Raw genomic sequence first — 27,659 nt, forward strand, 5'->3', positions numbered from 1 at the left:
AGGTGAAACAGGACGTCAGGTGGACGTGAGGCATCAGAGACGATCCTCCGTGATCTGTTCACAGTTCGCTCTGTGCAAATTGAAGCCAAAGAAGGAAATACACATCCAACAACTATCCCACCAGCATGTACAAACCCTTCAAATGCATGATGGGAATAAAAAAAAAACAGGAAAATATTAATAATACTAATCATCACACTGATCAATTATATCGATGACGGCGGTGAACGCTTGTACTGGAGTTACCTGCACCGAGAGCTCCTCGCTAAGCAACGGTGATTTGAGCTGCAAGCTGAACGCCCTCGCTAGTTCCTCCATCTGGAACGAGGGAAACGGTACAAGGAGGACCACGTTATGATGGAGCAAGTGCGGACCACTCGGAGAATGGCGATTCACACGGATACTCGCAATGGTTCACAAACATGACGAGGCACAAGCATCGATGCTCTGGGTACAATCAACTACATCCCTCTTGGATCTCACAAACACCATCTTCAGGTTGAAAATAAATAAATATATATTAAAAAAAAAACACGAGAAACCGGTATCCCTCCGGAAACACGACATTCAAACGAGGAAAAATTTCACCTCCGCCCGTCTTCCCACAAAGATCTTGTAAATAATAACAACAAGAGAGCCATTCGAGATTGCACACCCTCACCAGGACTTGTTTTGTGTGGCAAATAAATGGAAGGACGTAATAAATGAAAGGTCGTCGATTGCAAATGAAAGGTCGAAATGGTCCAGCTGTATATGTGTCGAGGCCAAATGGTCTGAAGGTCTAAAGTGACGAAAGGGTGTAAATTAAGGTCGAAAGGGTCGACATTCTCTCAGTGGGTGCAAAGATTCTTAAGACATCTAAAAAGGGTCTAAAGGTCATAAGGGGTCTACAAGGTATTAAAAGGTCTGAAAGTTGCGAAGGTCTCAAGGGGAGAAAGGAGTCAAAAGGTCTTCGAGGTTCTCAAGGGTCTTTGAGGATGGAAGAGTCCTAAAAACACCTAGTGTGTGTGTGTGTGTGTGCGTGTGAATCTCCTTTACCCACGTACCGAACACGTCTCAGCTCGTTTACCCACGTACCGAACACGTCTCAGCTCGTTTACCCACGTACCGAACACGTCTCAGCTCGTTTACCCACGTACCGAACACGTCTCAGCTCGTTTACCCACGTACCGAACACGTCTCAGCTCGTTTACCCACGTACCGAACACGTCTCAGCTCGTTTACCCACGTACCGAACACGTCTCAGCTCGTTTACCCACGTACCGAACACGTCTCAGCTCGTTTACCCACGTACCGAACACGTCTCAGCTCGTTTACCCACGTACCGAACACGTCTCAGCTCGTTTACCCACGTACCGAACACGTCTCAGCTCGTTTACCCACGTATCGAACACGTCTCAGCTCATTTACCCACGTACCGAACACGTCTCAGCTCGTTTACCCACGTACCGAACACGTCTCAGCTCGTTTACCCACGTACCGAACACGTCTCAGCTCGTTTACCCACGTACCGAACACGTCTCAGCTCGTTTACCCACGTACCGAACACGTCTCAGCTCGTTTACCCACGTACCGAACACGTCTCAGCTCGTTTACCCACGTACCGAACACGTCTCAGCTCGTTTACCCACGTACCGAACACGTCTCAGCTCGTTTACCCACGTACCGAACACGTCTCAGCTCGTTTACCCACGTACCGAACACGTCTCAGCTCGTTTACCCAGGTACCGAACACGTCTCAACTCGTTTACCCACGTACCGAACACGTCTCAACTCGTTTACCCACGACTCGAACACGTCTCAGCTCGTTTACCCACGTACCGAACACGTCTCAGCTCGTTTACCCACGTACCGAACACGTCTCAGCTCGTTTACCCACATACCGAACACGTCTCAGCTCGTTTACCCACGTATCGAACACGTCTCAGCTCGTTTACCCACGTACCGAACACGTCTCAGCTCGTTTACCCACGACTCGAACACGTCTCAGCTCGTTTACCCACGTACCGAACACGTCTCAGCTCGTTTACCCACATACCGAACACGTCTCAGCTCGTTTACCCACGTACCGAACACGTCTCAGCTCGTTTACCCACGTATCGAACACGTCTCAGCTCGTTTACCCACATACCGAACACGTCTCAGCTCGTTTACCCACATATCGAACACGTCTCAGCTCGTTTACCCACGTACCGAACACGTCTCAGCTCGTTTACCCACATATCGAACACGTCTCAGCTCGTTTACCCACGTACCGAACACGTCTCAGCTCGTTTACCCACGTATCGAACACGTCTCAGCTCGTTTACCCACGTACCGAACACGTCTCAGCTCGTTTACCCACGTACCGAACACGTCTCAGCTCGTTTACCCACATATCAAACACGTCTCAGCTCGTTTACCCACGTACCGAACACGTCTCAGCTCGTTCACCCACATATCGAACACGTCTCAGCTCGTTTACCCACGTACCGAACACGTGTCAGCTCGTTTACCCACGTACCGAACACGTCTCAGCTCGTTTACCCACGTACCGAACACGTCTCAGCTCGTTTACCCACGTATCGAACACGTCTCAGCTCGTTTACCCACGTACCGAACACGTCTCAGCTCGTTTACCCACGACTCGAACACGTCTCAGCTCGTTTACCCACGTACCGAACACGTCTCAGCTCGTTTACCCACTTATCGAACACGTCTCAGCTCGTTTACCCACGTATCGAACACGTCTCAGCTCGTTTACCCACGACTCGAACACGTCTCAGCTCGTTTACCCACGTACCGAACACGTCTCAGCTCGTTTACCCACGACTCGAACACGTCTCAGCTCGTTTACCCACGTACCGAACACGTCTCAGCTCGTTTACCCACGTATCGAACACGTCTCAGCTCGTTTACCCACGTACCGAACACGTCTCAGCTCGTTTACCCACGTACCGAACACGTCTCAGCTAGTTTACCCACATACCGAACACGTCTCAGCTCGTTTACCCACATATCAAACACGTCTCAGCTCGTTTACCCACATATCGAACACGTCTCAGCTCGTTTACCCACGTACCGAACACGTCTCAGCTCGTTTACCCACGTACCGAACACGTCTCAGCTCGTTTACCCACATATCGAACACGTCTCAGCTCGTTTACCCACGTACCGAACACGTCTCAGCTCGTTTACCCACGTATCGAACACGTCTCAGCTCGTTTACCCACGTACCGAACACGTCTCAGCTCGTTTACCCACGTACCGAACACGTCTCAGCTCGTTTACCCACGTACCGAACACGTCTCAGCTCGTTTACCCACGTACCGAACACGTCTCAGCTCGTTTACCCACGTACCGAACACGTCTCAGCTCGTTTACCCACGTACCGAACACGTCTCAGCTCGTTTACCCACGTACCGAACACGTCTCAGCTCGTTTACCCACGTACCGAACACGTCTCAGCTCGTTTACCCACGTACCGAACACGTCTCAGCTCGTTTACCCACGTATCGAACACGTCTCAGCTCGTTTACCCACGTACCGAACACGTCTCAGCTCGTTTACCCACGTATCAAACACGTCTCAGCTCGTTTACCCACGTACCGAACACGTCTCAGCTCGTTTACCCACGTACCGAACACGTCTCAGCTCGTTTACCCACGTATCGAACACGTCTCAGCTCGTTTACCCACGTACCGAACACGTCTCAGCTCGTTTACCCACATATCGAACACGTCTCAGCTCGTTTACCCACGTATCGAACACGTCTCAGCTCGTTTACCCACGTACCGAACACGTCTCAGCTCGTTTACCCACGACTCGAACACGTCTCAGCTCGTTTACCCACGTACCGAACACGTCTCAGCTCGTTTACCCACGTACCGAACACGTCTCAGCTCGTTTACCCACGTATCGAACACGTCTCAGCTCGTTTACCCACTTATCGAACACGTCTCAGCTCGTTTACCCACGTATCGAACACGTCTCAGCTCGTTTACCCACATATCGAACACGTCTCAGCTCGTTTACCCACGTATCGAACACGTCTCAGCTCATTTACCCACGTACCGAACACGTCTCAGCTCGTTTACCCACATACCGAACACGTCTCAACTCGTTTACCCACGTATCGAACACGTCTCAGCTCGTTTACCCAGGTACCGAACACGTTTCAACTCGTTTACCCACGACTCGAACACGTCTCAGCTCGTTTACCCACGTACCGAACACGTCTCAGCTCGTCTACCCACATATCGAACACGTCTCAGCTCGTTTACCCACGTATCGAACACGTCTCAGCTCGTTTACCCACGTACCGAACACGTCTCAGCTCGTTTACCCACGTACCGAACACGTCTCAACTCGTTTACCCACGTATCGAACACGTCTCAGCTCGTTTACCCAGGTACCGAACACGTCTCAACTCGTTTACCCACGTACCGAACACGTCTCAACTCGTTTACCCACGACTCGAACACGTCTCAGCTCGTTTACCCACGTACCGAACACGTCTCAGCTCGTTTACCCACGTACCGAACACGTCTCAGCTCGTTTACCCACATATCGAACACGTCTCAGCTCGTTTACCCACGTATCGAACACGTCTCAGCTCGTTTACCCACGTACCGAACACGTCAGCTCGTTTACCCACGACTCGAACACGTCTCAGCTCGTTTACCCACGTACCGAACACGTCTCAGCTCGTTTACCCACGTACCGAACACGTCTCAGCTCGTTTACCCACGTATCGAACACGTCTCAGCTCGTTTACCCACGTATCGAACACGTCTCAGCTCGTTTACCCACGTATCGAACACGTCTCAGCTCGTTTACCCACATATCGAACACGTCTCAGCTCGTTTACCCACGTATCGAACACGTCTCAGCTCGTTTACCCACGTACCGAACACGTCTCAGCTCGTTTACCCACGTACCGAACACGTCTCAACTCGTTTACCCACGTATCGAACACGTCTCAGCTCGTTTACCCAGGTACCGAACACGTCTCAACTCGTTTACCCACGTACCGAACACGTCTCAGCTCGTTTACCCACGACTCGAACACGTCTCAGCTCGTTTACCCACGTACCAAACACGTCTCAGCTCGTTTACCCACGTACCGAACACGTCTCAACTCGTTTACCCAGGTACCGAACACGTCTCAGCTCGCTTACTCAGGTACCGAACACGTCTCAGCTCGTTTACCCACGTACCGAACACGTCTCAGCTCGTTTACCCACGTATCGAACACGTCTCAGCTCGTTTACCCACGTATCGAACACGTCTCAGCTCGTTTACCCACGTATCGAACACGTCTCAGCTGGTTATTGAACGTTCAAGGTGAGCTGAGGTTCTTCAAGGTGAAGAGCTTGGGACAATTATTTTAGAAAGTGCTTGCTTGTGATCCGTATTGATGTTCATGGCGTCGTGTTACACAACAGCTGGCTAGATGTGGGTTAGCAAGTTGAACTGGAAATCTGTCTGTCTGTCTGTCTGTGGCCGTTTGAGTTTTTATCGTGATATGGAATGTCAGTGAAAAGAGCCAGTTTAATCCATTTCATCAACGAGTACCTGCTTGTGATAATCTCTGTGGATACCTTCTGCACTGTTTTTCACAACAGCCGGTTGCATTTGGATTATTAAATAAATCCTTTTATCATTTGGATTATTCAATGAAATTGTAAGTGGAAGATGTCTCCGTTTCGTTCTGATGTCGATTTCACATTTAATGAATTGTAATAATATTCAGTGAACATAAACATAAGGGGCATAGGGCGTTGGGTCAGAGTGGACTTGTTCGGGGGTGGGGGGCAAAACAGTAAAAAAACAAACAAACAAACACTGGTCAAAAGGGTCTTAAGGTTAAAAAGGGTCCATAGGGACTGGGGGTCTCAAGGCTCTAAAGGGCCTTCAGGATCTTCGGTGTCAAAAAAGAAAATGGAGAAAAACCTCAGGGCCAGCTCCTGCCCTCTTTCACCACTGGTTGGTTGGTTTCCTCCTGATCTGTGCACCCCCTCTTTCAACCCAACAGGCTTGTACACATTTATTGACAAACCATTTATTGTAAAGCTCACAAAGTAAAAGCTTCCCACCGATGTCCACTTCTTTGTCCCTCCTCAAGTCTGCCCCTCGACCCATTACTCCAACTCTTGTTTTCAAATCTTCAAAGGAACAGCTCACCACCATCTCAGGTCACACCAGAGATCCTTTTCCACTGACTACAACCACTTGTTTGGCTTTTCGTCATTTGTAATCTCCCACCCTCAGTTAACAGATCTCTTAATGAGCCTTCAAACCAGAGGTCAAAATATAAAGTCATTCAAAACATGGAGCTCTGTCTGGTTCATCAGCTTGGAAGTATGAAAAAGGAAGTACAATGACATGGCGGAATGAAACTACCTCTCACCTTCCCCTGCAGGTTTGCCACCAGAAAGTTTGGCCGCAACATACCCGTCCCATGGACCAGCTTCTCTGGGGTCCAGCTTTCAAAGAGTTGACCGAAGAGCTGCCCAGCTTGAAGGCGCACCCAGGCCTGTGGGTGCAGCAAGTGTCTCTGCACACTTTCTGCACAAAGGGAACACGACCGATCAACCACAGGTGTGCACTACAAAAACAAGATCATCCAATCACGACGGATCATTACTGTGATCGTTATTGGAAGTGCCATTGTAACCAATGGAAATTAAAATTGGTTAAAAAGGCCACTATGCAACACCATTGTTTGTGGCACAGATGGTCGCTGCACAAGTCGAGATCAATCGATCAATTGAATAATAATTAAATATAAGATATGCTCGTCGCTCGTAATAAACTAATAAATTGCCTCACACAGATGGCTCCACACTTGTAATCCGCTTCATTGTCCACGTCTTGCTCTCCTCACTTTTACACAAATGAAGACTGTCGGTGATCGTGCTCTTCCTCAACATGCTCTCCAGGTTTGGAATTCCGATTGGCTCCAGTCTGACTGCACTCTCTCCAGTTTGAAAAACTCCTCAAGGATGTATTTTTATGCAGGCCTTTGGGTGGCCAAGTCTTCTTTCTTGATTCTTCTCATCATTTCATTTCTCCTCCAAATGTTTTTCTGTTTTAATGCATCAAACTGCAACATCTCCTCAGAAGACATAATGCCACTGGGTATCAAATTGGTGGGTCGGCCTTGTGCAGCAAAGTCACGAAAACTTTGCAAAGGTCACTTCATAGTCATGCCTGCAAAGGTCATGCCTGTTTGTGGTGAGGATGTTGAGGTCGTGGAGAGATTCACTTACCTTGGCAGTGATATTCATGTCTCTGCTGGCTGCGAGTCAGAGGTCAATAGACGTCTGGGTCGGGCCTGGGGAGTCATGGATTCACTGGATCATGGGGTGTGGCGCTGCCGGTACCTGTGCGGGAGGACGCAGTCTGAGTCTCCAGGTCCTTGGTGCTTGCACAGTCTTGCTCTATGGATGTGAGACTTGGACTCTGACCAAGGATCTGAGATGAAGACTTAATTCCTTCGGTACCAGATCTCGAAGGAGAATCCTTGGCTATCGCTGGTCAGACTTTGTGTCCAACGAGCGGTTGCTGAGAGACTCAAATGAGATTTGTTACCTACATAGTCCGTGAGCATCAGTTGCGGCTGTACCGACATGTGGCTCGTTTTCCTGACGCTGATCCTGCTCACCAGATTCTCTCAGCGAGGGAGTCTCGTGAGTGGAGGAGGCCAATGGGCCGACCACGTGCCTCGTGGTTGCAGCAGGTTGATTGGCATCTCAAGGAGATTGGGATGGGCCAGGCATCTGCCTGGGGGGGGGGGTGGCCAGACGGAGGCTCCTGGAGTACCAGCGGAAAGTGTACGTAGCGACGCACTGCTCTGGCGCATGCTCCCATACCTGACTTGACCTCAAAGTCGGCGATCGCCTGTGGATTACTCAGTCAAAATGTGTTTTACCTGAGGCAAAGGTTTAGTGAAGAATCTTCTTGTCATTGGTGAGTCTTATTCAAGCAGAGTGCAATTTAGCATTGTATGATGTACCTCTCCCGTTCCTCGAGTCAACATGATTAGAGCAGTTTATATTTATTTACTCCTTTCACATCTACAGCTGGAGAGTTAATGGAACACCTTTCCCCACACAGTCTTGAGAAATAAGGACATGGATGGGGTCGAAAGGGGAAATTTGATTGGTCATGATGACAAAGAATTCCATAATATTTTGTCCAAGTCCTGCTATACGGAAGGATTTTGCAAAGTGCGAAAAGGCGATTTATGTTCTGCAGTGTTCAAGTGTACAATTGCATTGAAAGATTTTAAAGGTTGTAGATTAAAAAAAAAAAACTTCAGAAGTCTTATCCATATTCTGTGCAGAGCCTTGGTGCTGCCTAAGCAGTCTCCTTGGCTATTGGGAGCAATCCTGGATGGGTCGCCACTTCGACACAGGATACCAGCATGCTGGTACTCATTTTGCCGACCTCGGATGGATGGATCAACAGCCGAGTGAGATTGGAACACAGGATCCTCGGAACCCAAGCCCACTACCCCAACCATAAAGCACCACACCAGGCTTGAAGTCTGATACACCACCTGATTTAACACATTACATTAGTTCTCTCTGCCTGTTGTTTGTGTCCTTCATAACATCCATAAAAAAAGTTAGTTTCCTGTTTGGAATGATTTTTAATTTTGTTTGACTGCCGAGTCATGTTCAAAATATAACAATCAATTGAAATCATGTTTTTCCTTGATCATAAACTGACATTTGTAGACAGACAGAGACAAATAATGAGTTGCTCGATTCCCACCCCCTTTCACTTTGCGTGCATGGGGTAAAAAACTCAATGCGGACAATGAAATGAGGGCGCTCTCTCGTCCTCCAAATTCAGCCGCTCCACCAACATGCACGTTAATGTTCAATTACATCCGATTAGTGCAACTACTCTCTCTCTCTCACCCCACCAGCTCTCATGGCCGTGCTTGGTCTGAATGCTCCAAGCAAAGGCCACGTCGGGTGGAGGAGGCCTTCACCTCGGCAATAATCGAAGATGCGACCGAAGTGCTAAATATCAGCTGTTGAATGCTCCACCATCAACCAACAAGTACTCAATAACATAGTCAGGAGGTTGTTGTCACGATGTTCCAGCACAGACCCACAAAGGCGCTGTCTGCATAACGGCTTAAGCCAACCGAAAATTTGCCATCACCTTGGTCCAGACTGTTTGGCTTCCAGACAGGTCCCTTCAAAGTTTGCAATGACATCAGCGCAGTCGTGTTCCTGTGAGGAACGTCAGAAGAGTGCTGCTAAAAACTTGGGGATGTCATCGGGTTGGACGGTCTGGTCTTCAAATCTGAGCACATCATTCATGATGATGGAATCCCCGGTTACGATGTCAATTTGTCCATTGCCTACCTTCCGGGATACTGTGCATCCCACTTTATTATTTTTTTTTTTTAATACCTTTGCGAAGCTCGTATGAGCGCGAACACAAAACGCACAGTGAGGGGGGCATGAAACAAGAGGGGTGGGAATGGGAAGGACAAAACAGTGGGGAACAGAGACATGAGATCTGTGGAAGGGAGAGGGATGGGGTGGGGAACACAGGGTATACAAGATGGACAATACAGGGACTTTCAGGAAGGAAATCAGGGAATTTGAAGGAGGTGGGTTAAGGGAGAATTAACGGGGTAGAAAAGATTGAGGATTTGGATGGGGGACGATAAGAGGTGGTGGTGAACAACTGTTTTGAAGGCCTGGAGAGAAGAATGCGATTGAACAGTGTGGGAGTTTATTCCAAAGGTGGGAAAAAGAGGAATTAAAGAGTGAAGGTGAGCAGTGTTTCGTGATTTTGGTAGTTTTACCAGAAGGGGGTTGTTGGGGGACCTTGAGCGCACAAAGGAAATGTGGTGGGGACAAATCGTAGAGAGAGTGGGGGGGGGGGCGAGGCTGGAGAGAAGACGGGAGAAGACAAAAAGGCCACCAACATGCCTGCAGCGAGAGTGTGAGAGGCCCAAAGACTCAGCCTCATAGTGGGAGATACAAAAGATCCGAATATCTTGTTTTCCACAGCGTGAAGCCGAGAAAGGTGGGAGGAAGAAGCACCAGCCCAGAGGGGAGAGCAGTACTCCATCAGGCTGTGGCTGAAAGCTTTGTATGTGGTCAGGAGCTCAGGTAGGCCAAGGAAGGACTTTGCACGACGGAGGATTCCCAGTCGGAGACTGGCTTTGGAGGCCAGGTTGGAAATGTGGCTTTCTCAGGAAAGATCATGGCAGATACTGAGACCCAGAAGCTTGAGAGAAAGGAATTCTTCCAGAGGATTGTTGAGAAAGTAGATGGTGGGGGGGGGGGGAGTTCAAAATGGTCCTTTCAGAGAGACATAGTGAGAGTGTGACATTTGTCCGGATTGAAAGACATGTTCCACATGTTGGACCAGTTTGTGATTTTATCCAGATCTGCAGTGAGCGAAGAAGCCGCTGCTTGCCGGTCTGAGGGATGACAGATGGTACGGTAGAGGGCGAAGTCATCAGCACAGAGATAAAGAGGATTTTCCAGAGAGTCAGAGAGATCATTGATGAAAACCAGAAAAAGAACAGGGCCCAGAACATGACCTTGAGGAACTCCAGCATGGACAGGAAGAGGGGATGAAAACTCCATTTGGAGCCACACCTTGACTGCGACAGGAGAGGAAGTCTGCGAGCCATGAGTGGAGATGGCCTTGGATACCAGAGCGAGAGAGTTTGGTGAGCAGGGCAGGGTGCCAGACCGTGTCAAAAGCACGTGACATGTCGAGGGATATGGCTCTGATTTTATTCTGGCATTGAGGACCTCCATCCATTGTTGGGAGAGCAGAAGCAGCATATCTCGGGTAGAGTGACCTGGTCTGAAACCAAATTGATGATCAGAAATCAGGCCATTGGAGAAGAGGAAGGATTTAATGTCTGAAGCGATGATTGATTCCATAACCTTGCTGATGATTGGAAGAAGGCTGATTGGTCTGAAGTTGCAGGGATCTGTTTTTGCAACTTTTTTGTGCAGGGTGGACATGTTTGCTGATTTCTAAGCAGATGGCAGATGACCTTGGGCAAATGAGAGGGTGAATGGAACAGAGAGAGAGGGTGAGCAAGAGCAGAGTATCAGGTTTTTAGGACACGTGGGCTGATACCATCTGGACCGGTTGCAGAATCTGAGCCGAGGTTTGACAGCAAGCTCTCCACTTTGTCAGGAGAAACTTGGGAGTCAGAGACATCTTGAGGGAGGAAAGTTTCTGTTTGGCAGATTATGTCTGGTTTGTCAGTGGCAACCTGTATGGAAAGATCTGAAAGGTTTGAGCAAAGGCCCCGGATATTTGAGGTCCACACTGTCAATGAAGAGGGAGGGGAGGAGGCTTTGGGTACAGGGGATGGGAGAGGAGGGGGAGGGTAGGACAAGGAAGGAGGGGGGAGGTAAGGAGAGTTGTTGAAAGAGTGTGGGGGATTGCAGAATAACTAGGGGAGAGGGGGGCAGATGAGGAAGTGAAAAGGCTTTGTGGTGCTGGGGGAGAGGGCAGGGGCAAGAGAGGAGGGAGAAGGCAGTTGAAGATTTGAGGAGGTGGAGTGATGAGATGAAGTTGAGAGGGTAGGAGAAGGAGGAAACTTTGTGGATGTGAGGGGGTGGGGGGGGACTTTGAGAAGGGTGAGTGAGGGGGCTGAATGGTGGGAGAGGGTGAGGGGAGAGTTGAGGAAGAAAGGTAAGGGGGGAGTTTTTGAGAAACGTGAGCGGGAGGCTTGGAGGGAGAAGAGTGTGATGGTTGTTTTGAGAGGGAGGGGTGAGAGGGGTGAATTGGCACCGAAGTTGGAAAAAAAAAAGAATGGTTGATGGAAAGCAAACACTCATAGCAAACTGGGTTTTTAAAAGTTTTAGGTTGGAGATGCGATTAAACACATTTCTTGATGGATGCAATAAAGGCAAATTAAGAGAATGGAGAAAAGAAACGCTGTAACAGTTGGATTTTTTAGGCAAGGTATGAACGAAAGGTCGAATTGAGAGCAGTCTGTTTAAATAGCAGAAGAGTAGTGCATTTTGATAGTTATGAGTACCACACATGTGAAAGAGGAAGATGAAGCATTATAAGAGATCGTATTATTATTATTATTATTGTTATTATTATTATTGTTTGAGAGAGTTTTCATCAGATTCGGTAATGGAAAGGTTGTAGAAAAAAAATTGAGGTGAATGGTGAATTTGGATCGGTAGACGCAGGGGGTGGAAACAGATCACGAGGTTACGGGAGAAGCACTTGGCCATGGGAGGTGTCTAGACAAAAGTGAATTTATTTATTTATTTCTTTTAAATAAGGATTACGTAACATTCGGAAAAGGGAAGGTTGAAGTAAAATCGTCGAGGTGTATGGTGAATATGGAACGGTAAACACAGAGTGAAGCTGCTGGATCGATGAAAAGGATCAGGAAGAGCGCGAGAGCGCGAGAGAGCGCGAGAGAGCGCGAGAGAGCGCGAGAGAGCGCGAGAGAGCGCGAGAGCGCGAGAGCGCGAGAGAGCGCGAGAGCGCGAGAGAGCGCGAGAGCGCGAGAGCGCGAGAGCGCGAGAGCGCGAGAGCGCGAGAGCGCGAGAGCGCGAGAGCGCGAGAGCGCGAGAGCGCGAGAGCGCGAGAGCGCGAGAGCGCGAGAGCGCGAGAGCGCGAGAGCGCGAGAGCGCGAGAGCGCGAGAGCGCGAGAGCGCGAGAGCGCGAGAGCGCGAGAGAGCGAGAGAGCGAGAGAGCGAGAGAGCGAGAGAGCGAGAGAGCGAGAGAGCGAGAGAGCGAGAGAGCGAGAGAGAGAGAGAGCGCGAGAGAGAGAGCGCGAGAGAGCGAGAGCGCGAGAGAGCGAGAGCGCGAGAGAGCGAGAGCGCGAGAGAGCGAGAGCGCGAGAGAGCGAGAGAGAGAGAGAGAGAGAGAGAGAGAGAGAGAGAGAGAGAGAGAGAGAGAGAGAGAGAGAGAGAGAGAGAGAGAGAGAGAGAGAGAGAGAGAGAGAGAGAGAGAGAGAGAGAGAGAGAGAGAGAGAGAGAGAGAGAGAGAGAGAGAGGTGGTTCCAGGAGGTGTTCCAGAAAGAATACAAGGAAGATTATTATTATTTTTTGATGGATTTTTGAAGATTAGTTAACATTCAGGAATGGAAGGTTGTAGGAAGAAATCGTGAAGGTAATGGTGAGAGAGGGTCAGTTCAAGTCGAACAAAGATGGTGTGCTGGCAGAAGGAGGAAGAAGTAGTTGAAGGAGGAGGATTGTGACTCGTGGGTGTGCAGGGAGAAAGGTAGTTTTTTTTTTGGTTTTGTTTTAAATTTACGACAAGAAACAGTGTTAAGTTGGGAGGGATAGGGGGTGTTGGGAAAGTCAGGGAAATTGGAATTGAAGATAATAGGGAGAGAATACAAATAAACACGATCGTACACCAAGAGGGGAAGGATGGGTAGGCTTCAAGGAACCCGGAAAGACAAGGTCGACGAAAACTCACAGAATAGCACAATTTTTGAAACAAAACCGAACGAGGAACACAACCATGAAGGTGAAAAAAATAACAGTGAAAACGGGACAAATAACGACTGGAAACTTAACTTTGATAAAGTCGGCAGAGACTGCTGAGAGACTCTGCCGCCACTCCAAACCCAGAACCGGAAGTTGATGATGTGCCAGAAGGAGGAAGAAGAAGAAGCAGGAGAAGAAGAAGGATGATTGCAAAAGAAGAAGAAGAAAAGAAAAATAAGAGGACAAACCTTTGCAATATTGGTATTGTAAAGGTACACAAATCTTTCTGAATTTCTTTTTCCTGATGTAATGCAAGTGCAAGCCAATCAACTGGCCTCAGACATTGGAGGAAATGATGCTCAGTTCTGCTTGTTGAAAATTCCACAAAGGAAAATAGTTCAATAGCAATAATTCCGATTTGATATCAGCCCTAGAAGTTTCTCTGTGCCATCTGAACCGCCACCCGCTCACCATGTGCACAGAATCCACTCCTTTACAATTTACCAAAACGGCACCTGGACCACATCAATGAAATGCCGGATTGGATTTTATCATAAGCACACAAACTGCGCCGACAGCTTGTACAAGTTACCCCAGATGTTGATCATGATCTTGTGCCGAGACGTGGACGTGAGGACAGGACAGATGTGCAGCAGTTTGCTCAGCAGGGACAGCACAGAGAACAAGAGTTGGTCAGAGGCCCTCTCCATGGACTCGTTCATCTGCATACAGTTCACGTTATCCACCAGTCAAAAACATGGACAAAAAGCGGGAAACACAGAATACCTGGAACGAAAGGAAATAGGGAAATAAATGGTGATTTGTTAATTTGTGATGGTTCGGAGATTAACTGTAATTGTAGTTCACATTTGTAAGACAGCTAGACCCACAGTACCCAAAATGCCTTGTCCAGGTCACCGTCGAGGCAGCACTGTTATGCTTATAACCTCAAACAAACACGTACGAGCAGCAGGTGTACATTGAAGAGTCTCATGTGGGCATTCACTGTGAAGTGTTCTCTTGATTTGGAGTTGATCAGTAGAATGGATGGATCTCACCTGTGCGAGGACTCAGGAGGAAAAGGAGAAGTGTTTGTATAAATCTCCCAATGTAAGCAGACAATGTTGTATAGAACAGAACAAAATGGAGCTTGTCTCTTGGAGTCGTGTACATTTTTGAACAATAACATGTTGGTCGGTGCGTGCCAACCTTGAAAAGCAAACGAGAGCCGTAAGAGGATACCAAAAACGATTCAAGCTGGCAAGATAGTCTAGAGGTACACACACTCGCCTCGAATCTGTCAAGCCTGGGTTCTAATCCTGAACCAGCTGTAAACTGCCATTCTGGTGTTCCGCAGGCAGGGTGATTGGTCAATGTGTGTGCAGTCCCTCGGATGGACATTAAACTGCATGTCCCATCTGCCGGCATTAGTTGGTGGACGTTAAAAATCCCCTGGTGTCTTTGACGAAGAGTACGCGAGCTATCCCTGAAGAAAACGACATATTCCTGCTCTGATATACAGGGGCACTGCATCAACGGCATGGCCGAGCTCCCAGCAAATGACGCAACCAGCAGCCATGTGCTGCATACAAAAGAAGGAGGAGGAGACTTGAAGCCAAGCCGATAAATGAATCTGCACGAGTTTATCCAATTTTGATCTTTGCTCCAATACTTGAAGTTGGCTCCCATCTATCTCTCTATCTCTATTTCCCATACCGACTCACAATCAGTTTGATTCCAAAGAAAGTTCAACATCCATCCACCATTAATTGTCTCTCTCTGCCATTGCTCTGTGAGCAGTTGTCCTGTCCGTCTTAGGGTCATTCATACACCCGTCCCCTAAAACCTCACTCTATGGTTTGTCTTGTCCACACGTTTCTCTCTACTCCGTCAGTGTATTGACCTCTCACATTATGTCATCAAGCCCTTCCATGGGTCATGACCTGAGAAGTGGAGCAGAGAGTGCATTTGCGTCGAAAGAGAAGGGGGTCTCTCTTGGGTCTTTAAAATTGTTCCCTTTGTGTATTTGATCAGGTCAAGCATCCTTGAGACTCCCGTCACGATCAAGCTAACTGCATGAGATGGTTTCCAAAGACGTCATGAAGAATACAAAACAGAGTCTTCAAGGTGTTTTGGAGGTCCTGAAGTTAAGGTGTTTAAAAGTGTTTTTTGGTTGAGGTTAAGGTGTTGAAAAAAAAAAAACCAAAACATTGTCTTCCCTTTCCACACTTCTCTGAGAAATAAAATAAATTCCACCATGGTTCATAAATAGTCCTTGAATAATATTATTAGCAATCAACCAGAACGGCACTCTGTGGACCGCATACCTCCGCCAAGCTGAACGGTTTACATTTTCTAACGCACTGAACTGCGTCCAGACCTGAACCAAAATCTCATTGGCTAGTTCTCGTCACCTACCCAACTCATCCACCTCGTTTTATCCAAATCCATCTGTGAAAATGTTAATATCATGCTATGTATCGTTTTTAGCCCCTTCTCTCAATGGTGAAGAATCACTGAGAAAAATTAAATAATGCTCGTATCCTGATCCGGATCCGGATCTTCACCAAAATCGAATCAATTCGTCATGGTCACACACCCAACATTAGGGTGCATCAAACGCCCCCTTTTTTGCGAAAGTTTGAAAAACATAACGGCGATAGGACAAATGTGTTCGAATACATGAAAAAATCTCATTTTTTAAAATAATTTTCGGTCATCATCTTGGGGGTCCACATCGGGGTCAAAGTTCAGGCACGCAGCTCCTGCGCATTTTTCAGAATAAGTGTTATTTTTCACTGTATAGTGATCAAAACTTGTGTCTGGTGGTGAAATAATTCTGACATATCAATGTACTTACTGTTCCTTTGGTGATGTTCCAGTGATATAGATGTTCCAGTGCCAACAAACTACAAGCCAACCGTGTTACAAGCATCACCAAAGGAGCAGTACATTGATATGTCAGAATTATTTCACCACCAGACACAAGTTTTGATCACTATCCAGTGAAAAATAACACTTATTCTGAAAAATGCGCAGGAGCTGCGTGCCTGAACTTTGACCCCGATGTGGACCCCCAAGATGATGACCGAAAATTCTGAAAAAAAAATGAGAAATGTTTTTTCATGTTTTCGAACACATCTGTCCTATCGCCGTTGTGTTTTTCAAACTTTCTCAAAAAAGGGGGCGTTTGATGCACCCTACCCAACATGTTTTATCCGAATCCACCCCCACCTTTTTGATATATCATGCTCATAAACAGACAGACAGACAGGGATGAAGACATCACCTCCGTCCACCTTCACTGGCAGAGTTAATGACAGAAACAAGGTATTAACAAGGACCTGTGAATCAAACGGGGCTTCGAGCTCTGAATGCAGTACAGGAAGGAGGCCCGGAAGATTCTTCTCAAAATGAAGTCTTTCAACATCTGCAAATAGGCCACACACCTGCACCGCCAGCCGTCTGAGGGTTACCTGATGGGGGGGTGGGGAGGATCCACGGCGAAGCAAAATCAGCAATTGTATTCTCATGTCAACGTGGAATCAGCTCTGCATTCATGAATCGAATCACAAAGCTCCCTCCAGGTTTTGAGAGCACCAAGATGGTCGGGACTCTGTCGAGTCTTCTCCATCATCGTTCTTTCACTTTTATTTTCGTGGCAAAATGAAGTTTGACATTTTGAATTGCTGGCGTTCAATTCAAAAGCAGAAACAGTTAAAAGGTACACAGAATCACAAAATATTATGGCTTCACTTAACACTTAATCGTTATTCTATTCTTGAATAAATATCATGAAATGAAGATTTTAATGTTGTTTGGTACCCTTTTATGCTCTGTTGGCCCTACCCCTCCCATGACATAATCTCGACCTCGAGTTCATATGTGTACGGTCTCAACACATTCTACATAATCCATCCATCCACCCATCCATTGGGGACCATACTCTGTGCAGAGCGTTGGTGCAGCTAAAGCAGCCTCCTTGGCTATTGGGCACAATCCTGGACGGGTCGCCACTCCGACACAGGATGCCAGCAAGCTGGCACTCATTTTGCCGAGAGGCAGAGTCAACCCCACCTGGTATTAATTCAAGCAACTGAGCGGGATTTGAACTCAGGACCCTAACCATTAAGCCAACACCAGGCATATATTCTACATAATGATCTTGACTATCGTAATCTCAGATTCTTGATAAAGAAAATTGTCAAATTCACTTTCTGACGAGTCTGAAGCGAGCGAGTCGTGTGGCCTTATCCATGACGTGCTGACAATCTTTCCCTCAATTATGTCATGGCAATTTATCTGGAATTTTTTGGGGCGGTGTCTGATGAGTTTGCTTTGTTAACTGTAACACGTCAAAAAAAAAATATATATATATATATATATATATATATTAGAATAAAAAACCACATTCAGTTATTTATTTATTTATTACTTAAAAATCAACATTCAAATAAAAAAAACAAACATTTTTTTTCTGAATCTGTGGACCTTTAATAAAAACGTTCAAATTATAATTGATTGTTAACGAGAGGTCCCACAGATGCCAAGATCCCACAGTGTCCTTTGTGAAGAGTAGGTGAGCCATCTCCGGCACCTTGGAACAAATTACTAATTCCTGCCCTGACTCTCTTGCAAAACTAAGTTAAACCCAACATGAATCGAGGGAGGTTATCATCCTGCAGTGGACCAAACCAGGCTGGGATGACGATGTTAATGATGATTATTAAGGCAGCGAGTCACACATGACATGGTGGGTATGGTCGGTGGTGCGTAAGTAAGCAGCACATTGTGTGCAGTTTATCGTTTCGGAGACGTAACAAAAGGTTTGTGATGAGACCCATTTTATAGGGGTCATCAGGTGTGGGCCAACAAGCATTTTCTGCCCCAAATATGTAACATCGACAAGAGTCATGGTGTTTCATCTTCGAGAGCATTGGTGTTGAACACAGACGAATGCACGTTAATTTATCTGAGCCATCACACCATGTTACTCGGTGGTGTAATGTTAGAGTCTCCGTTCTGAGTCTGGGAGGTCAGCAGTTCGAACCCAACCCAAGATGAGTCATTCCAAGACTTTGAAAATGGTACCTGCTGTTTACTCATTGAATGTTCAGCATTGAAAGGATAGAGCATGGACAAAGCCTGTAGGTTAGCATTCGTGGAGGAAGGAAGTTTCTCCTCAAACCGTCCTGCCGAGTGTGGAGAGGGGTGACGTCAATGGTATCCAGAGTGCCCCAGCATGTTCGGTCACTTCCCCCGAGTTCAGAGGCTGACCTTACCCAAGTGAAGTCCGGTGTTATCGTGTGCACGATTTGTCTTGCAGATCCTCCACAAACATCAGCCAATGTAAAAATAAATAAATATAGCAAACCGTTCACGAGTTATAAAGGGTGTTCATGACGTTCCTCGTCTGACTGAAGATGTGTTCGGATACAACCAATTTCACAGGTTGTAGGACTCACACGGTGATCTTTATTATTATGGTTCCCACGAGGAAGGAGACATTAAGAGTTTCGACACGGTGTCCACGGTGTCCACGGTGTCCACGGTGTCCACGGTGCCACGCTTTTTGAAGTTTTCGCTCATTTAATTGATTTTTTTAAAATCAATTTTAGATTTAAAATGTTTTCAAATTACAAATATTTAATTTCACATTATTATATCATTTATTCATGATGAGCAAATACAACCTGTCGCTTCGCTGATGGAGCTATTAATGGGGGGGAAGGGAGGGAGAGGGGTGGGAGAGGGAGAGTGAGGTGGGGAGAGTGAGGAGGGGGGAGTGAGGAGGGGGAGAGTGAGGAGGGGGAGAGTGAGGACGGGGGAGAGTGAGGACGGGGAGAGTGAGGACGGGGGAGAGTGAGGACGGGGGAGAGTGAGGACGGGGAGAGTGAGGACGGGGAGAGAGTGAGGACGGGGAGAGTGAGGACGGGGGAGAGTGAGGACGGGGGAGAGTGAGGACGGGGAGAGTGAGGAGGGGAGAGTGAGGAGGGGTGAGAGTGAGGAGGGGGAGAGTGAGGAGGAGGGAGTGAGGAGGTGGGAGTGAGGAGGGGAGTGAGGGGGGAGTGAAGAGGGGGGAGTGAAGAGGGAGTGAAGAGGGGGGAGTGAGGAGGGGGTGAGTGAGAAGGGGAGAGTGAGGAGGGGAGAGTGAGGAGGGGAGAGTGAGGAGGGGAGAGTGAGGAGGGGAGAGTGAGGAGGGGAGAGTGAGGAGGGGAGAGTGAGGAGGGGAGAGTGAGGAGGGGAGAGTGAGGAGGGGAGAGTGAGGAGGGGAGGGTGAGGAGGGAGAGAGAGAGGAGGGGGAGAGTGAGGAGGGGAGAGTGAGGAGGGGAGAGTGAGGAGGGAGAGTGAGGAGGGGGAGAGTGAGGAGGGGAGAGTGAGGAGGGGAGAGTGAGGAGGGGAGAGTGAGGAGGGAGAGTGAGGAGGGAGAGTGAGGAGGGAGAGAGGAGGAGGGGAGAGTGAGGAGGGGAGAAGGGGAGAGAGGAAGGGGGAGAGAGGAAGGGGGAGAGGAGGGGAGAGTGAGGAGGGGAGAGTGAGGAGGGGGAGAGTGAGGGAGGGGGGGAGAGTGAGGAGGGGAGAGTGAGGAGGGGAGAGTGAGGAGGGGAGAGTGAGGAGGGAGAGTGAGGAGGGGAGAGTGAGGAGGGGGAGAGTGAGGAGGGGGAGAGTGAGGAGGGGAGAGTGAGGAGGGGGAGAGTGAGGAGGGAGGGAGTGAGGAGGGGGAGTGAGGAGGGGAGTGAGGGGGGAGTGAATAGGGGGAGTGAGGAGGGGGAGTGAGTGAGGGGGAGAGTGAGGAAGGGAGAGTGAGGAGGGGAGAGTGAGGAGGGGAGAGTGAGGAGGGAGAGTGAGGAGGGAGAGTGAGGAGGGGAGAGTGAGGAGGGAGAGTGAGGAGAAAAGAGTGAGGCGGGGAGAGTGAGGAGAAAAGAGTGAGGAGAAAAGAGTGAGGAGGGGAGAGTGAGGTGGGGAGAGTGAGGAGGGGAGAGTGAGGAGGGGAGAGTAAGGGGGAGAGTGAGGAGGGAGAGTGAGGAGGAGAGTGAGGAGGGGAGAGTGAGGGAGAGAGGAAGGAGAGAGGAGGGGAGAGTGAGGAGGGGGAGAGTGAGGAGGGGGAGAGTGAGGAGGGGGAGAGTGAGGAGGGGAGAGTGAGGAGGGGGAGAGTGAGGAGGGGAGAGTGAGGAGGGGGAGAGTAAGGAGGAGAGTAAGGAGGGGAGAGTAAGGAGGGGGAGAGTAAGGAGGGGAGAGTAAGGAGGGGGAGAGTAAGGAGGGGGAGAGTAAGGAGGGGGAGAGTAAGGAGAGGGAGAGCGAGGAGAGGGAGAGCGAGGAGGGGGGAGAGGAGGGGGGAGTGAGGAGGGCGGAGTGAGGAGGGGGGAGAGTGAGGAGGGGGGAGAGTGAGGGGGTGGAGAGTGAGGGGGTGGAGAGTGAGGGGGGGGGAGAGTGAGGGGAGAGGAGAGGGGAGAGAGTCAACCACAATGGATCACCAGAGTAAGTTGCAATGACTAGAGTAACAGGTCAGCTCAGGTGTGGGAGTATGTGCCAGTCAGGTATGGGAACCATGTGTCGATTTGACCACCTTTTCTCCTCCTCCTCCTCCTCCTCCTACTCCTCCGTTCACCAGATTAGTCTCTTGTGCCACAGGTTGAAGGTAGAACATCATGGGAAGTTTTGAAGATGGTGATGAGATGATCACAGCGGACATGTACAGAATGGGCACAGCCAATCTGCAGCATTGAATTTGAGGGGGATTTTGGAAAATAAACAACTTGAACCACATCATATTATTTTTTTTGTTTGTTTGTTTTTTTTTTTTTACAAGTAATGGTGGAATGTTCTTGAACTACCCTCGTATTGCAGCTCAAGATTTTTTTTTCTTCTCTTTTTAACGAATAAGTGATGAAAAACAAAAATCAGCGGCCACTTCGACCATGAAAATGGTACAAAAGAGGTTGGGCCAGAATTGGATTGCATTGTCATCCACTGAAGGAACATGTCTTCCCAGGCTTCAACGACACAGCATACCACCCACCCTCTTCCCCATGGCTGTAGTTTGGTGGTTGCACTTATCTAACAATAGCTTATCCACCTTTCGATGGAATTTGCCCCATCAAGGGTTCCACTACCCCAGTATTGACAATACTCAGTCATATATTTGTTCAAATGAAGCATTAAATCTTGAAAAACATTTGTGCATGACCACTCAATTTTCCAATATGTCCATCGGTTGATTGGTGCTACCTTCGGGCTATGAAGCCATGAAGAGGTCAACTTGAATAACGGCACTCGACAGTTCGGACGCAAGCGATCCAGCAGGCCACGGATGGCCAGACTTGCCATTTTGCGGGTTTGCAGTCCCGACTCCTTCCCCAACATTAGTGCCAGTGGCAGGAAGAATACACCGCTGTGCTTCTCCACCAGGGCCTGCAACCACATACAACCACAATAAAACTACAATTAGTGGAAAAGCAAAACCAGTCACACGAGTACAACCACAACAACGTGCCCAACCACTGCTGTCATATCATTGCACTCAACAAAACAACCATTTTCTGGGCTGTTACTGCTTGGCGACATTGCTACAAGCGGTCAAAGTTCAAACATTCTAACTTGTATCAAGTAAGCCGATGAAACTCCATCGGTGGAACTCCAGTCACTGACAAATACTTCACTCACCGCAGGGAAGAGTTTGAACATCGTCATGAGAATCTCCAGCGCGGACTCCCTCCCGGTATCGTGTTCATATCTAGGAAGCAGAACTACCAGTCATCACAGAATCGGATCAGATCTATCATTCGGAATGAACTCGCAATGAAACAATTGAGGGTTCGTGGGTTGCCACGGCAACAAAAGTACGAATCGAAGACAATTATTAAACTGTGATTGGCGCTTACTCGAGCTGGGAGATTATGAACTCCAGGTGTTCTTGCAGCTTCCTTTCAAGCGGGTATTCCATGATGAACGTTAGATAAACCTGGACGGGTGAGATTGTTACGATTCGGTACAGAGTAAAACACAATACATCACAATCAAAGACACGGTGACATTCGATGTCGAGAGAGGAATGAAAGGAAGACCGTGGTACAAAAGGACAAACAGCGAGATAGCTGTCCAATACCTCACAATGCCTCTGATGCCATACCATACCATACCTTACGGCACTGAACACGTATGGGCTCGACATGGGAAGAGATGGACATCTGAGCCACCTTTTTCATTACGTCATTCATCTCTGGCACCATTAGCTTCCGATCAAGAATGGCCTGAAACCCGGTCGGGAAAGCAGGAGAGAAAATAAGTTGCTCAACAAACCAAACAAAATGAATAAAGATAAAAGCCCACAAAATGTTCTTCAGTAGAAGATGTGAGAACAGATGACACAACCTGCCAAACAGTCAGCACTTGGATAAGAGAAAACGGTCCTCCAACCCGAGGACCCAACTAAAAACAGACCTTGAGCAGGCTGAAGGCCGTGGCCTGCCTGGAGTTATCGTGCACGTCTTCCTCCACATATCCCAGCAGCACTTGCAGCTGATTTTCAGACAGGTCATCACACTTCCTATTCCGCAACATGGCAGTGATCGTCTGCAGGGAGCAAGCGGCAATCAAGAGTTCCATTTTCGGGTTCGTGAGAATTCACAACTCGATAGGAAACACAAAATACACGGTCCTGCTCGTCACTCGGTGGCAAACATCTCGAGGCCGGTATAAATTATGCACTCAACGCTCATCTTCTTGTTCCTTTGCACGCAGGACATTATTGTGGGTAGCATCATTTACTGGGGATGCAGCTCTGCTGCTGATGTCGGTGAGAGTCGAAATGTAAAATTTGTTCAGGGTGCCGGTGATAACTCACCTACACATCACGGCAGACGCCATGGGATTTTTTTTAATTTTAAAGTCCACCAACTAATGTTGGCACATGGAACACCCAGTTTAACGTCCACCAGGGAGATAGCGCACACAGTGATGCCTCACCCTGCATGGGGAACACCAGGATTATAACAGTTTATAGACGGGTCAAGATTCGAACACAGGCGAAGCAGCTCAGAGGCGAATACCTTGAAGCGATCCTGCGAGCCCCACCATTCATCAAAAAGGTAAGAGTAAATGCTTCACACAATGACAATGATGAAGGAGAAACGGATGTCTGTGGGACTACCAACAAGCATGCTCAGAGTTTTGAAGACTACAGAAAGAAAGATCGAAACAAACCTTGAAACAGGAAAGAACCAAAACAAAGTTGTCCCCAACGCCTGCACCAGTCGAAGCGTAATTCTTGAGCAGGGAAAAGAGATGACGCGTCAGCGCCACGGAAGATTCGTGCAGTGCAGGAATCTCGAACGACAGCACGCACTCGAGGCAACAGAGAGACAACGTAATAACCTGGAACGTAATAACAAGCAGAATGAGAATCAGGTGCAAAACAAAATGGCTGACGGGGTCCCCAGCATCATGTATTTATACCCTCAATCTTTCCCCTTCCTTCGAATGGGACCCACGTACAGGGTTATCAAATCAAATGTTTCCAACACCATCAGTGAGGATATCTGTATTGCCATACAGGAAGAAGGACCACTAATCACCGGAATGTGCTGAGACTCAAGACAGTTGCAAAGCAGCGGCACAAAAGGGTCCAACATCTCCAGGGCCTTCTTGTTCGAGCCCATGAGCTTCCTTTTTCTGAGGCTGCACTTAAGGACCTGAAATAAAACACAATAGTCAGTCATTCAGTCAGTCTGACCCCACATAATCACGAGACTCACCCCATTTGGTTTCTAAGCTCCCAAAAGGGAGTGCTCTTCCAACAATGGATTGATGCCCTGAAGGTCAGATATGACTTCAGTGCAGGCTCTCTGGACATATCTCGTCCTTTTGATACAGACCGGCATCCGCCTTGCCCTCCAATCTGTCTGCCTATGGAATCCAAGGCAAACTCTACACATGGCTTCCTGACTTCCTCAACTCTTGCAGCCAAAGTGTGGCTCTCAACGGAATTCTTTCATCTGCTCTCCCTGTTAAGCTTGGAGTGCCCCCAAGGCAGTGTTCTGGGCCCAGTGCTATTCCTGATCCTCATAAATGATCTCTCTGACACTCTGGAAGATCCCCTTGATCTATTTGCTGATGACATCACCCTCTGCCGTGACATGCCTCATTTTTTCAGATATACAGGCTGCATCCTGTTCCCTCTTCAAACCATGAAAAAAAACAAAAAAACAACAACAAACAAGCTGCTCAAACACTTGGAGTATGGTACGTCTTTCAATCCTAACAAATCTCACACCCTCACCATCCCTCTCTGAAAGGACCGTCTGGCAAACCCTCAAATCGACTTTCTGAACAATCCTCTTCCGCAAGTTCAGTCATTCAATCTCCTCGGTCTCACGATCAGCCATGATCTTTTTGGGGCAAACCACATTTCAAAGTTCGCCTCCAAAGCCAGCCGCCGATTTTGCGTCGCCGAGGCCTTCATCTGCAGCTTGATAGGATAATGCTCTCTCCTCTGGGCTGGCTTCTCTGCCTTACATCTTGGCCAGATTGATGCTGTAGAAACCAAAATCTTAAAGATCACTGGAATCTCTCACGCTGAAGCTGATTCGATGGGTCAATCACTTTCACATCGCAGACAGGTCGTTGGTCTCTCCGTCTTTTACCGCCTCCTTTCTGGTCTTGGGTCTTGCACCCACTACCCTTTCCATGCCTTATCTCCACGATCATCGCCCTTCTGGTGGAGCTACTGAAATCTAGGATCACTGCTCACCTCCCCTCATTTGTTCCTCTTTTTCCCCCCACCTGTGGATTCAACTTACACACCCTCTTCAATCGCATTCTTCCTTCCAGGTCTTCGAGACAACTTTTCCATCACCATCTCAGATCGTCGCGAATTGTTCGTTCTTTTCTATCTCCGTTAACCAACCAGCCCCACTCCTTCCAAGTTTCCAGTTTTCCTCCCTGAGAGCTTGCTTCTGTATCCATGTTGTCCATCCCATGCATCTTCCCCACACCTAGTGTTTATCCAAGTCTCCCTCTATTTTGTCCTTCAACTCAGCTGTGAGTGCACCTCCCCCCACTCTCTTTCTGTACTGTTCCTTTTATCCTGGTGCTTCCTCATTCGTTCAGTGTTCTTGCTCTTCCACGAGCCTCGACTCCATATACAAAAAAACCACCCCCCCCCAAAAAAAGAGAAGTTGGTCAGTCTAATGCAGTGGTTTTCAAACTTTTTTTAGTGGCGACCCAATTTCAGAACCTCTCCATTGCGCGACCCAAAAGATTCAAAACCCAATTCATAATATATAAGATAAGATTTCATATGACACAAGAACATTTACTGTTTACTTTATTCACCATAGTCATGTTTTCATACACGTGTAAACGGAGAATAGCCGACAGTATCCAAATAGTACAGTTGAATGTTTCAAAAGTTTAGTCCGAATGACATTTCGACATATCAGTGAGAAGGATGATGAGCCTGTTTTTCAGAAACCAACTTCTCTATTCGTGGAGAAGTAGATGACAATGCCAGGATCATATCATGCTCCATTTCTCGGCGATTTCTGTACTTTGTTTTAATCACGACCATGGTGGAGAACGACTGCTCACAAAAGTATGATGAAGGATATGGCATGAGAACCTTAATGGCGCGCGGTGACAGGGTCGGGTACGACGGCAGCATTTTGCACCAGAATGTCGACAACGAATTCGTCCGCGCAAGAGCCTGCGCTCCTGAATCCTGCTGGAGCTGTACAAGCTCTTCCTGTGCTGTATCATCTTCATCAGCAATCGAGTTCAATGGAGCCGTGAAAGGGTCCCGAACCACAGAAAAGGACTGCACATCCAGCTCAGGGAAATAGTGCTCGAACTGTTCAATGAGCGACTGAAGGTGACGTGCTATCTCCCCAGAAAGACTGTCGAGCTCAGTATCATCGTACTGGCAGGTCGCTAGATGCTCCAACAGACGGGGGAAAAGGCTGAAGCGCTTAAGAGCTGCTCTGTCTGCGAGTAATTTTAGAGTCGCCAGAAATCCGCTCATTTTGTCGTGAAAAATCATGAGGTTGGCGTCTTTGCCTTGGAGGGAGCGGTTGAGGACATTGAGACGTTCAAAGATGTCAACGAGATAGCACAGTTCTGACAGCCAAGAGTCCGACTCGAGCAACGCTACCATGACATTTTCCCTTGTGTGCGTAGGAACTCCTCCAGTTCATCTTTGAGCTCGTAAACTCGCAGAAGAAGGTTTCCTCGAGATAACCATCTGACTTGAGTGTAGAATAGTAAATTCTTATGGTCGGCGTCCATCTCCTGGCAGAATAGCCTGAATAACCTTGTGTTGAGGGCGCTCGATCTGATGCGATTCACCATTTTTACGACTTCTGAGAGCACGCTCGGCAAGGTTTCTGGCAAAGTACGAGAGGCGAGCGCTTCTCAGTGAATTATGCAGTGTACCATGGAGGTCTGAGGAGCCACCTCAAGCAATTTAGCCTTAAATCCAGAACGCACTCCGAACATTGCTGGCGTGCGTCCGTTGTAGAACCGAGCAACTTTCCGAAGTCCAGATCATGGTCACGATAAAACTGCTCTACTTTCCCAAAAATGTCCTCGCCTTTGGTGATGGCCTCCAATGGTTTGATGAGCAGAGGCTCATCGACAAAATTCTCAGCCTTGATGAAGCGGACCCAGACGATGAGTTGCGCGTACTATGCGATATCAGTGGACTCGTCCAACTGTATGGCGTGCCACGGCGATTCCTTGATCGTCTGTACGACCTGAGCCGTTACGTCCAGACTCATCCATCTATAATTCCAGCAATGTGTGTGTGTGTGTGTGTGTGTGTGTGTGTGTGTGTGTGTGTGTGTGTGTGTCACCGCTGTTTCTCGACAAACACTAGTCCGATCTAATTGAAACTTGCCAGATATATTGCTGGGGACCTGAGGATGTGCCTTTTCAAGGTTTGATATTAATCGGACAAGTGCTTCCCAAGTTATGGCCATTTATTTAACAACCAATGACAAGATACGTTGCTGCGTGGGCGTGGCCGATGGGGGAAGGGAAGCTCAGCTGCGTTCCCCATTACAGGTTACAACGTATGGACTTCCGGATAATGATGACTTCGTGTATTCTAATAATTTCTCGATTTCTTTTGCGCATTTATAGATAAATACAATGCCCCAAGTTATGATCGTTTTCATATTAGACGGTGCATAAATTTCGGTAACATCAGAGTGCTGG

The 27,659-nt window shown here is 48.1% G+C and overlaps 1 protein-coding gene across 2 annotated transcripts in view; it reads right to left on the reverse strand.

The window, feature by feature from the left end:
• The window catches only part of UTP20 (UTP20 small subunit processome component), a 121,726-nt gene that overhangs the window by 11,681 nt on the left and 82,386 nt on the right, over positions 1-27,659 (reverse strand). For both annotated transcript variants that reach the window (XM_085886897.1, XM_085886898.1), the window contains 11 exons: positions 24,023-24,139; positions 23,652-23,822; positions 22,890-23,021; positions 22,589-22,699; positions 22,331-22,410; positions 22,113-22,182; positions 21,678-21,860; positions 16,796-16,927; positions 14,044-14,173; positions 6,392-6,549; positions 247-318 (listed from right to left, as the gene is read on the reverse strand). In XM_085886897.1, coding sequence (XP_085743023.1) covers positions 247-318; positions 6,392-6,549; positions 14,044-14,173; positions 16,796-16,927; positions 21,678-21,860; positions 22,113-22,182; positions 22,331-22,410; positions 22,589-22,699; positions 22,890-23,021; positions 23,652-23,822; positions 24,023-24,139 — 1,356 coding nt within the window. The remainder of the gene's footprint in view (positions 1-246; positions 319-6,391; positions 6,550-14,043; positions 14,174-16,795; positions 16,928-21,677; positions 21,861-22,112; positions 22,183-22,330; positions 22,411-22,588; positions 22,700-22,889; positions 23,022-23,651; positions 23,823-24,022; positions 24,140-27,659) is intronic.

The sequence above is a fragment of the Eptatretus burgeri genome, chromosome 6 (assembly GCF_056783735.1).
Source record: "Eptatretus burgeri isolate ZD-2024b chromosome 6, Ebu_testis_v1, whole genome shotgun sequence".
NCBI classification, from domain to species: Eukaryota; Metazoa; Chordata; class Myxini; order Myxiniformes; family Myxinidae; genus Eptatretus; species Eptatretus burgeri.